Here is a 12521-nt window from a genome sequence, read left to right on the forward strand (position 1 = left end):
AAGCTGCTCCCAAATTCCAGGGAACAGGAGGTGCAGAGAGCCCTGAATGAGTGGACTTGGGAGAGGCTTCCCTGGCAGAAGGCTGATGCCCGGCACCAACACCCCGGGGCAGGGCCTGGGACAGCTTACTCTGCTCACAGTGTCGCCCGGTGAAGCCCGTACGGCAGGTGCACTTGCCGCTGACGTGGTCACAGCTGGCACCATTCTGACACTGGCACACGCGCCCACAGTCCTTCCCGTAAAACGCTGCAGGGCAGCCTGGAGAAACAGGAGTACAGTTGGGACCAAATCTGTCCATCTGCTGCCTCTTTCTCTGAGCACAGGGTGAGGGCCAGTGAGACCCTGCGCCTCTCCTCAGCTGTCTGCACTCTGGGTGCTCAGGCTGAAGGGGTAGGGGTGGCTGTGAGGGGTCCTTTACACCAAGGTGCTTTAGCACTAGAGGCCAGGCGGGGGTCTCCCTGCTGTGCAGCCACAGGCTGTTCCTCCCTCTGGGCCCCTCTGTCCAGGGGGTCTGGTCTAGGTGCTTGCCAGAGTGCCTTCCAGCCCTGACCTTCCAGGACACGGGCCGTCCGACCCCCTGGATCCATCCAGGTTTCCCAATCCTCGGGTGGGGTGGGGGCCCTTCCTGACCCTCGGGCCCGCCTCCTCCCTCTCTCCACAGACCTGGACGATGCCCAAGGCAGCCAGCAGGCCGCAGCATGGGATTCCGAATAGCCGGGCTGCCGGGAGGCAGGACTTACGCTGCGTGCAGAAGAGTCCCCTCCAGCCAGGGGTGCAGTGGCAGGCCCCATCCTCAGCGCTGCAGCTCCCCCCGTTGTGGCAGCTGCACGTATGGAAGCAGGCGGGGCCCCAGAACCCCGGTGGGCAGGCTGGGGGCGGAGGGATGCAGAGGGTGAGGGCGAGGCAGAGCGAAGCAGACATGGAGAGAGACCAGTCAGCCAAGATGCCAGCATACACCCAGCTGGAATTTCCTGCCTTCCTGACCCGCTGTTCCCAGAATTCTCCACTCCCCTCTTGGCCCACTTACCCGGGATTCCCATGAAGCCCAGATTCTCTGCCCACTCTCCCAGCTCTGAGGGCTCCTGAACTTCCCTTCTCAGGGGGACTGGCTGTGATCTGGAGCACGTGGGTGTGTGTGGTAAACTAAACATTGCAGTTTACAGTGTGAACACTGTGTGTTATCTTCCCTGTGACAACGGGGACTTTTCCAGGATAGGGACTCCCCACTTCCGGTTGGTAAGCTTCCTGAGGATGACACTTGAGTCTCCTCCACCAGAATGGAAATTCCCTCAGGCCAGGCCATCTAACTGGGGCCTCCCTAGTGGTACTGTCCCTGTCTCGCCCATCAGACAAGGTGCTCCAGGGTGGAGATTAAGCCTCCACCCTTAGATTGGTCCCTGTCACCTCCATATCAGATTGGGTGCACCTGACAAGAGGAGCTTCTACAATGCCTTGTCCGGGTTTATTATGTGCCCAGAACATCACATGGGTCACTCAGGGGACGCTCTCACCCCTGTGAAGTGAATGCCTTGGCGTCACCTCACTTCCCCATTCCAAACCCCAGAATGCTAGTCCCTGTCCCCTCCTCCTCTTCAACCAAACTTAAAGGCTACTCCTTGCTCAGGTGCTCATGGAGTATTAGTTCTCAGTAGTATCAGCAGTATTCCAAACAATGTCAATACGTTTAATACTAACAGTTAATGATGCCAACGATCAATCCTAATAACTCATCATGTTAGCTGTGGGACTCTAAATGGGACGCGGGTGGACATTCCATTTCAGTCCTGGCAGGTGGAGGCACCAGGGGATGAAGAGGTTCTGGGCAAGGAGGAGGGTGTGTTTGGGGGCCTGACTCCTGGTGGGGGGCATTCCTTGGGCAGCTGCTTACCCTGTGAGCAGTCCTTGCCAATCCATCCAGGGAAGCACTGGCAGGAGCCATCGATGGGGCTGCAGGTCCCGTTGTTGGCACAGGAGCAGAGCTGGGCACAGTCCTGCCCAAAGTGTCCTCCAGCACACACTGTGGGCACAGGACAGCCTGTACTCCCCAGACCACCACACATAGCTGCTGCACCCCTAGAAGTTCCCAGGCCACAGCTATACCGGCCCTGGGCTCACAGATCTGGATGGGAACTGCCCACCTCCACAGCCCCATCACCCTTCTCCAATTGTACATAAATGAGTTCCCCTCTTGTGCCCACAGCTGCATTTTTCTGGAGGCTCAATGATCCCCTTTGAAGGCACAGACTGAGGCCCAGAGGGGTCAAGTCTTTAGAATTGGGCCTCACAGATGGAAGCCGTGAGCCTGGGAATCCCGCTTCCACCCTCAGTCCAGTGCTCCCCACACTGCTCCACAGCCTTTTGCTTTCCATTACCACATTCTTGCCAGCATCACTGATCCCATAGGCATGAGGGTGGATGACATTTGTAGCTGGAAGGAGAAGGTTGAGTGCAGGGTGAGGTCGGCGTGCAGACTGCTGGAGGACTCTCTGCCCCCCTGTTTCTTCTGTCTTTCCAAATCCCAACTGTTCCTCAAGGCTTGGCTCAGCTTCAGGACAGCCTTCCTGGACTCACGCTGAGCTCCTGTGGTATTCCCACTTTGAGTCACTTGTAGGGTTGTGGTTCTCACCTGTCCTGAAGGAGTCACTCCTTGGTCCCTAAAGGAAGGGCTGGTTTCCTCAACCAGGCTGCAAGTTCCTAGAGAACTAGGGCTGAGTGCTAATAGAGCACCTACCTCTCATTTCCCCTGCAGGTCATCCTTTACCTGCTTCCTACAACTTGAGCTCTCTAAAGCATCGCTCTCTTCAGGACACTTCTGTGCCCTGCTTAAACATCCTCTGTGGCTCCCCACTGCCCCAGAATAAAATCTGGATCCTAAACATCAACACTTAAGCTCCTTCACCTGGTGACTACCCCTCTCTCCCAGACACATAAGCCACTGGCCCACACACCACTTCCTTATAACACCCCATGTATTCGCTCCAGCTGTTCCCTTCCAGAACTTCCCTGACCCTCCTGTCCAGCTGTGGAAATCTTACCCTGTGGTAAGGCAGGGCTTGAACTCACAACTCTGAGATCAAGACCTGAGCTGAGATCAACAATCAGATGCTTAACCACCTGAGCCACCCCAGGCGCCCCTAACACTCATTTTAAATGCTAGCTTCCCCATGATCCCTTGGCAGTAGGCTGCTAGTCCTTCAATAATCCAGTCTGTTCTTCCTTAGAAGTAAAATCTGGAGTTTTAGCTGGGCTTATGGCCACCCGCAATAAAGACTTCATTTCCTAGGCTCCTGCACAGCTGGGTATGGCCATGTGACTACAATCTGGTAAGTGGAAATGCATGTCTTTATTGTCCATTCCTCGTCCTTGTTGAAGGATAATATGGATTATGGATTAACAACTATGGATAAGGTGGCTGGAGTTTAAGCAACTACCTTCCCTCAGAGTTGGAGGTCATCTGCCAAGGACGGCTGAGTTACAAGACAGGAGGAGACTGGTCCCTGATCTCTTTGTAAGCTCCCCTACCATTCTCCAATGGTCTGCTTCTGGATCATTTCTTTCTTGTTCAATTTCTTTTTTTTTTTTTTTCTTGTTCAATTTCTTTCTTCTTTCTCTTTCCTCTTTCTTTCTTTCTTTTCTTTCTTTCTTTCTTTCTTTCTTTCTTTCTTTCTTTCTTCTTTCTTTCTTCTTTCTGAGGGAGCTAATGTTTGTCATTTTAAGCCAGTTATTTGGGATTTTTATGTCACTCATAACTGAACTTAATCCTGATTTGCCCATCATCTCTGTTCTGGGAGTTATGTCCCTATTTGAACTTCCAGACTCTCTGTTCTTCCCTAGTCTTCTGTTACTGGGACCTGTGAGCTGATTTCAGGCCAGGCCTGAGTTCTACCCATGTCTTTGTCTTCCATGATGCCTGGAAAAACCAGGCAAGGTGGCTGAACCTGTGGTAGTAAACTGGCTGCCCTTCAACTCCCGAGTTCTCTTGGTGAAGACTGAGCCCTGAATTTCCCCCTCTAGACTACAGGCTTTGTGAGGGCAGGGAATTTGGCTCTCATGTCCTTTGCCATGTCTGAGTGCCCAGCACAGTGCCTGACACTCAGGAAATAATCCAAAATGGCCAAAATAATCCAAAACAGGCCCTAGGTGCAGTGGCCTTCCAGTAGGTTCTACTGGGATCAGTGACTCCTATCTCTTCGAGCTCTTCTTAGTTCAACCTTCTCTCCTCAAAGCCCACTTCTAGCCAGTCCTACCTCCTCAAAGAAGGCTTCCTTGCATTCCTGTCATGGGAAAGGAATTCCTTGAATTCCCGAGGCCCTCAGTCAGCTGAGCTACATACATGGAGGATCACGGGAAAGTGTTGATTCTTGAAGAGAAACAACTTACCCAGGACCTAGTTCTCTTAGCCCTTGGGCTCATACCCTCTTTTAATGCCACACTGCTTCCCATTGCCAGCCCTTCCCCAACCAGATTGTGGGCAGCTGGAGCCTGGGCTCTATGTCCGCCCTGTGCCCTTCCTGGACATGATCAGTGATTGGGACAAATAATTAAGGCAGGATCTAAAGCTCCAATTTAAAGCTTTGGGTTCGGGTCTTAATATTATTCACGTATTCAACAGATACTTCTATGGCACTTACATGCTCCAGACACTGTTCAAGGTGCTTCACAAATATTAGTCAATCTTCTGTAATACTGTCAATGTTAGATATTCTAATTATTACTCTATTATTAACTCTACTTCACAGATAAGGAAACTGAGGTTACTAACTTGCCCAAGGTCACACAGCTGGGAAGATCTGCCACTTACTAGCCAAGCACCTTTGAGCAGACCCTATGACCCCTTCTCAATCCTGTTTCCTCATCTTTTTTTTTTTTTTTTTTAAGATTTTATTTATTCATGAGAGACACACAGAGGCAGAAACATAGGCAGAGGGAGAAGCAGGCTTCCCGTGGGAAGCCCGATGCAGGACTCGATTCCAGGATCCTGGGATCATGCCCTGAGCCACCCAGGTGCCCCTGTTGCTTTGTCTTTGAAATGGAGCCTCACCCCTCCCACTGGTCTCAGGCCGTGGTTAACAGCTGTGGGGAGTGGGATGGCTGATGTGGGGCCCTGTTTTAACCCTGGCAATAACCTCAGCTCCTTCTGGGGCAGATGACATACACCTTGCCACCTGCAGCTCAGGTTCCAGCTTCAGCTTCCAGAACAGCAGGTTGCCACTCCACCTCCTCCCAGCCTTTGGGAAGTGCTTGATTTGGGGAGCCCATTCCCCAGTCCTGGCCCTGCATGGGCAGTGTGGAGTGGACTGCTCCACCTCCCCATAGTCCCCAAACCAGCTCTGAGCTGTTCTAACAAGATAGTCTCATCTTTGAAGTCTTTCTCACCCACACAAGACTGACAAATTCACCTACAGAGCTGCTAATGCGATCAGTCTAATACATTAATTGGTCGACTTCTTAGCTGAATCAAGAGTGAGGCAAAAAGAGGGGCGGTGGAGAAGGGGGCTGGTGAAAAGAAAACATCTGGTTATATTTAATCTATGTTTAATGATTCTGCATAAGCAGTGTCTGTAATTTGTAACTCGCTGGAAAGCCAGTCATTAGAAAGTGTCAGTTCCATTTTTTATAAGGCTTGAGACTTAACCAGGGCAGTTGCCATTAATAGCAAACTCTATTAGATCTATATGTGGAAAATACTCATTAGGCCAGCGGGCGATAAATCAGACATCGCAGGATCTGAGAGTTACTCCTCGGGCTGCTTAGATCCTAATTTAGACCCAGCCTATCTGTATTGACGGCTGGCTCTCCGATGTTTAATAAGTAAACCTCGACGTGTCAGGTTATGATTAAACTGTCCTAGGAGGGCTGCAAGCAAATGAAACTGTCACATATACTTCCCTGGAGCCCAAACTTCTCATGACCTCAAAGCATCACGGAGTGAACTTTCCACTCATCCATATTAACAGCCCATACACTTACAAAGCCAGCCCAGCTCAGTGGTGATTATTCATCAAAAGGATCTGCTCCCCCGGGAGGTAGTGAGCTCTCAGTGGAAGCATTTAAACACAGATCAGATGAGATTCTTGCACAGATGACCTTCAAGTTGCTTTAAGCTCTAAGTTTACCTTAGTCTGAGATCTCTTTGCTCCTTACAGGACAGAGTGCAAATTCTGTAACCCTGTGTTCAAAACTGTCCCAAAGGCCCCAGGCTACGTTCTCAGTCCCCTCTGCCATCCCCACCCAGCCCCTGCATCCCACAGCCGCTCCCCACTGCTGGACAGTTGGATGTCCACACCCGTGCTGCTTACTCTCCGCCTTTCTTCCTTCTCTGCCTCTTAGGCTGAGGCCTAGCTGAAGGCCCGCATAGCACAGAACCATCCCGCAAATCAACGCCACTTTGGCCAAACTGAGCCAGGGATGACAATAAGCAGCGGTGTGTGCTGGGGCCAGCTTCTACCTTCACACTGGTTGTTAAATATTCAGGAATTCTGTGACCCATGGTAAACCCCTGGTGCCACGGAGTCAGCCGTGATGGAGATACTTAGATCATGGAACTTGCTGGCAAATGTTACAAAGCAAGGCTTTTCCTCCACAGAGAGCCAGTTTAGCAGCACACCGATGCAAGTAAGCTTTATCTCCCTTATTGAGTCCTGTTGAGTGGTGGAGGTTGGCTGGAGGTGGAGTTTCAAAGGATTCTGCGGCTGAGACAGGAAAGTGTGCCGAGAGGGATCAGTGAGGTTGGCCCGAGTGTGGGGGGTGGGGGGGAAAGAGCTGGGAGGTTGCCATTTCCAGCCCATGCCAGAACTGTCTCCTCTGAGTTCCCACATCATCCTCTGCCTTTACCACTTGGCACTCAGCATAAGCCATTTGGGGACACTTCTTATGCAGAAGTCAGTTACACGAATTTCACTTTTCATCAGCTTTGGAGTAAGAATTTCTCAGCTCTGCCACTTTCTAGCTGTGAGACCATGGAGAAGTCATTTAACCTCTCTGAGCCTATTCCTTTAACTGCATACCTTTGTCTCATGCCTGCTGGTAACTAATTCGCAGAAAGGTAGGTCCAAGCCCTGAAGCCGTGATGGGCAGGGAGCTGCCTCCACAGAGTATGATGAAAATCCCCAAGCCCCTCCTTCCAGCTACTTCCCTCCCAGGATGTCTCACCTCCGTGGCCCACACTGCCCTTGGAGACACTACCTTGGTTGCAGAGGGCTCCGGAGAATCCAGGGAGGCACTCACAGATGCCGCTGATGTGATGGCAGGGCCCGCTGCTGTGCACGCAGAGTGGACAGGGCTGGGCGCAGCCATGGCCATAGAACCCAGGGGGGCAGACTGGGGATGAAGTGGAGACAGTGGTCAGCAGCCTCAGGGGCCCCAGTCAGCTTAGCTACTTGTCCTGTCCCACACAGGGATGAAGGGAGGCTCCTTAAGGGTATAGGGAGAACTGTCTCTACCCTGCACCTCTGAGGGCCTGTCCTCTGCAGAGAGGAGTGTGGTCTAGTCCTGTTTCCACTGAGGACCCTGGCTGGGCCCTGAACTTTGGGACAGAAAAGCCAGCACAGGAAGAGAGGGGACTAGGAGGGAGGAACTGGATGGGGGCTGACTCTGTGAGCCCAGCCCCTCTCAGGCCAGGTCTACTTCCAACAGGGAAGGGGTGGGGAGGGTGAGCCATCTGTGGGGTGGGGGCTCAGCCTTACTTCTCTGGCATAAGGGTCCTCGGAAGCCAGGGGCACACTCGCAGCTCCCATCCTCTGGGGAGCAGGAGCCACCGTTCTCGCAGCTGCAGGAGACAGAGCAGTTGGGACCCCAGCGACCAGGCGGACACATGCTGTCACAGCGGATGCCTGTGGGCCAGAGGCAGACTTGGGTTAGTGGTAAGAGGAGTGAAGGCAGAAGGAAGGATGATGGGAAGGGGCACTGTGCAGAATAAAGGAGTGGAGGTGAGCCCGGTGCATCTGGGAATGTAGAGGAAAACTCTAGTCCGGGCTTGGCTGGTCAGGGAGGGCTTCCAGGAAGAGGTGATGCCTGAAGTGAGTCTTAAGGGCCAAGAAGGAATTTACCAGATAAAGGAAACTCTGTGTGCAAAAAATGGGAGGCAAGAAGGAGAATCATGCCTTAAAAGAAAACATAGCATAGTGTAACTGAACCACAAAGTACAAAATGAGGTATGGCAAGAGTTGAGATTGTAGGACCAAGAGAAGGGACCAGGTCATGAAGGGCCACCTTCACTTTTGACATCTTAGCTGGTATCCAAAGTTAAGCTTGAGAGAAACCAACTATGGGGCAAGTGAACGCTGTTATGGGGCAGGGCTGAGGCAGCTGGGAGTGACCTACACACCCACTCATGTTAGCCCTGGAGCCACTGGTCCTATAGGTTCCAGCCACCCAGCCCCAGGGTGCAGGCTCAGATAATGGGTGGCGTCTTCTCAGATTCTTTTGACCACAGCCCCTCGGTGCCACGTGGATTTTAGGTCATATGTGCACACATGGATAAGATAGAAACCGACACTTTGCAAAATGACATTTTACTGTCACCATATGTGATGCCCTCTGATGTTTTCTCTGCACTGCCATGTACTCTATTAAGAAAGAGGAAGAAGGATTAAATAGGCTTTTTGAGCTGAGATAGAGGAGAAATGTACTGAGGTGATTACAGCCCAAAGGCTAAGAAGGAATTTCAAAAGGCCTGAGGCTCTGGGGTGGGGTTTCCTCTTGGGCAGAAATACTTCCAATCTGACATGCATTAGGTGAGCGGACACAGGAAACTGGCTTGGCTTTGGAAGGTGAACATCAGAGGCTCGAGAAGAGCAGAATTAGTTTAAAAATCATGTCTGCCTTGTTATCGGGACAGGAAAGAGAAAGATGGAAGAAGACGCTTGGGCCCAGTGAAGAGAGCCAGCCCCAGCAGCAGCGGGAGAGCAGTGGGACCAATTTGGAGGCAGGTTGGAGCTGTACGAGCCCACCTGAGCCCGTGGGAAAGGGAAGGGGGGCTGAGCAGCCAGAGAGAGCGGCGAGGGAGGGGCTGCAACAGGCTCTGGTCATCCTCTAGTGCTTGTCTAGTCTGGCGCCCACATCCCCTCCCCGGGCTCCCTCCCTGTGACATCTCAATTCAGCAGCTGGGCCGGGGCTTCAGATGCCACTCTCGGGGGAAATGAGGCCTCTTTGTGGAGGGAGGGAATCTGGCCTGCAGGCCTCGCCCCCCAGTGGAGGTATCTCCCGGGGCAGTTTCAGATGCTCCAGGGGCTAACCCTGCACAAATCCCCTGAATTGAGCAGAGGAGAGCCTGGGGAAGCCAGAACCACGAAGCTGTTCAAAGCTTCAACTTTCCCCTTCTCTAGAGACACAGAAGCTGTGACCTGCTCCAAGGAATACTTCTGTTGGAAAGCCAGGATCAGACTGCAGGCCGAGGGACTCTGCTGTCCCCCGGAGGCACACTGGACTAGGGCAGACTCTGCTGCCTGACAGGGACCTCTGATCCCATCTGTGTCTCATGCTCTCTCTGTGGGCTGACCTAAGCACATGGGTCACACTGCTGTCCCCTACAACCCTCTGCAGATACCGCTGTGATTAATAAAACACAACGCATGCAAAAGCCCCCTTGAATTCATGGCAGCTTGTTGCTATTGTGTGTTCTCCCAATTGACAGATATTAAAAGTACAGCTGCTGTCCTGTATGGGAACCTCAAAATATTTTCATGCCAAAAAGGGGTCCTCTTTCTTAGGGACTGAGAACCATGGCTGCAAGATGATTATGCAGATTGCAGGTGACAGCAGGGGCTCATGGTTCTTAGGATCTGGCAATTATTATATTCTAGGCCAGGTTCTGTGGGAGCAGGGACCCCTGTTGGAGGTTTTTACATGTCCTAAGGACTTCCCAGAACTTAAGACACTGGGACTTGAGTGGGGAGAGGGGTCCAGGGTTTCTGCCTGCGTAGAGTGCTCCAGTTCTACTGGAGTGGTCAAAGAAGCTGCCCCTTGGCCTGGTGGGAGGGTCACCCAACTACAACTTCTGAAGAGAGGCCTTATCTACGCCCTGTTTTCCCAGTAGGTGAATAGGGATAGTAATCCCCCTCAGAGGTCCTTCCCTGTCTTATAGAATCTCCCTGCTTTATTTTTCAGGACCCCCTACACATCTACATTGATGGGTAAAGCTAGGCTAAGAATCTATGTATTGTGACCTCAAGTTCATGTCACAAGGCCAACAACTCAGCAGCCCACATCCTTCAAGGTCTGGTTAGGATCCTCCTTCTCCAGGAAGCCTTTCTGGATGGCTGCTCAGGGATTCGAGCAGCTAGTTGATAGTGGCATACAGCTTTGTCCCTGCCTATTATTTGAATGTTTCATGCATAAGTCTTGTCTCCCCTGCCAGCAATTTGAAGACAGGGAGCATGGCTTATTGACATGACCCTCCTTTGGACAGGATGGATTTGATGCTCCTAGTGGACAGGATGCCATCCTAATTATTTTTGCGTCCCTAGTGCCTAGCACTAGGGACACTAGTTGGTGTCCAGGGACTAGTGCTGTTATTGAGTTTTGCTATTTACTGCTGGGCCTGACACAGTGCTGGGTACACAGTAGTTGCCAACTAAGGACTCGGTGGTTGCTTGGGTCAATAAATGCTAATCGAACGAATAGATGGCTCCTTCTTGCAATGTGATCTCACGTCCCCATCCTATGACACTAATGCCCTGAGACCTTGGACAACTTCCTTTCCTCAACTGTAGTCTGAGGAGGTTAGAGTCGATCACCTTGGAGGTTCCTTCATTTTAAGGGGAAAAACCATATATGAGTATAGCCCAGCTTCTTTAAATTTACTTCAATAAACATTTACTAGACTGCTGCCTGACAGGGACCTCTGATCCCATCTCTGTCTCACGCTCTCTCTGTGGCCTGACCCAGGCACATGGGTCACACTGCTGTTCCCTACGACCCTCTGCAGGGTTGAAGGGAACCCTCAACCTAAAGAGAGGCCTTATCTATGCCCTGTTTTCCTATGTACTATGTACAGGGCAAGGTGAATTAGACATGATGGCACTTGTTGAAGTCTGAGGCTTATGTGGGCGAGGGGAGAATTTAGGGCAGAGCAAAACCGGTGTTGAGCTAAGGCATGAGCAATACACCAAGAGCTAGGAAGTCAGGGGTGGACTTCTTGGGGCAGGGATAGGTGGGGAGAGCTCACCAAGTGGGAGTCCGAGGCCTGTATCTGTCGCCTCCTTTTCCCTCCTTGGTCCCCTTTTCCATGACAAACCTCAGGACATCAATCACTCCTTTGAAAAGACTTCAGGACCATATTTGGGAAAATTAGCTTTATATTAGAACAGCAGAGGCCTTGCTGAAAAGTTGTCCATCAAAGACAGAATTTTTAAGCACCAGATATCATTAAAATCTTATCGACTCACTTGAAATTAAAGCAATGAAAAATTAAAGTGGATTTCCACTTGGCTCCAGCTAGGGATCTGGGGCACCAGTGACTACTAGAGTGGGGCCTCACTCTGTTCCATGGGGCAGGTCAGGGGAGCCAAGTCAGAGATGCTATAGAGGAAGCCATGTCCCTGGCTTTCTGCTGCTCAGACGCTTTCTGGTTGTGGAAAACAGAGGCTGCTGAGCAACCTGGTGTGAATGATTATTTCAAGACCTACACTGCCAGTAATGCCTGTATCTCTCTTTCTCTATCCACCACTGGGTGCATTCACATAGCATAGCATTATTAAGCACTTCCTGTATTCATGGGCTACATTTCTTGAGCACAGCACCATGCACTGTTAGCATTTACAGGTATTAACTCATTTAAACTTCAAAATGACCCTGTGGTTGTGAGGATTACAATTATCTGCATTTTATGGATGGAGAATTCAGGCCCTGAGAGGTTAAAGGGCTTGCCCAATGTCACAAACCCAGGAAGCCTGGTTCTAGCTCTGGGTTCTCTCTCTCTCTCTCTCTCTTAAAAAGATTTTATTTATTTACTCATAAGAGACACATAGAGAAAGGCAGAGATAGGCAGAGGGAGAAGCAGGCTCCCTGCAGGGAGCCTGATGTGAGACTTGATCCCAGGACCCTGGGATCATGACCTGAGCCAAAGGCAGATGCTCAATCACTGAGCCTCCCAGGTGCCCCTAGATCTGTGTTTTTTTTTTTTTTTTTTTAAAGATTTTATTTATTTATTCATGACAGTCACACAGAGAGAGACAGAGAGGCAGAGACACAGGCAGAGGGAGAAGCAGGCTCCATGTAGGGAGCCCGACGTGGGATTCGATCCCGGGTCTCCAGGATCGCGCCCCGGGCCAGAGGCAGGCGCCAAACCGCTGCGCCACCCAGGGATCCCTAGATCTGTGTTCTTAACCACCATGTCATCTGTCTCTCAGCGGGTGGCAGGTGGTAGACACAGTGGTGAGCAAGGCTCTGCCTCCAGAGAGCTGATGGTCTAATTGGGGAGGCAGATAATAAACAAATACTCAAATGAGACTTCAGTAACAATTGAGGTAAGTATGGCAAGAAGAAGAGTGTAGGATGTTATGAGAATTAATAAGACTTAC

The 12521-nt window shown here is 51.2% G+C and overlaps 1 protein-coding gene across 6 annotated transcripts in view; it reads right to left on the reverse strand.

Annotated features, from left to right (window-relative positions):
• The window catches only part of MEGF11 (multiple EGF like domains 11), a 344857-nt gene that overhangs the window by 19756 nt on the left and 312580 nt on the right, over positions 1-12521 (reverse strand). For all 6 annotated transcript variants that reach the window (XR_012022801.1, XM_072809212.1, XM_072809210.1 and 3 more), the window contains 5 exons: positions 7686-7832; positions 7186-7320; positions 1889-2017; positions 741-869; positions 130-258 (listed from right to left, as the gene is read on the reverse strand). Coding sequence is in view for 5 of the 6 variants with exons in the window: in XM_072809212.1 (XP_072665313.1) it covers positions 130-258; positions 741-869; positions 1889-2017; positions 7186-7320; positions 7686-7832 (669 nt within the window). In the remaining variant the exon portion in view is untranslated. The remainder of the gene's footprint in view (positions 1-129; positions 259-740; positions 870-1888; positions 2018-7185; positions 7321-7685; positions 7833-12521) is intronic.

The sequence above is a fragment of the Canis lupus genome, chromosome 32 (assembly GCF_048164855.1).
Source record: "Canis lupus baileyi chromosome 32, mCanLup2.hap1, whole genome shotgun sequence".
Lineage (NCBI taxonomy): Eukaryota > Metazoa > Chordata > Mammalia > Carnivora > Canidae > Canis > Canis lupus.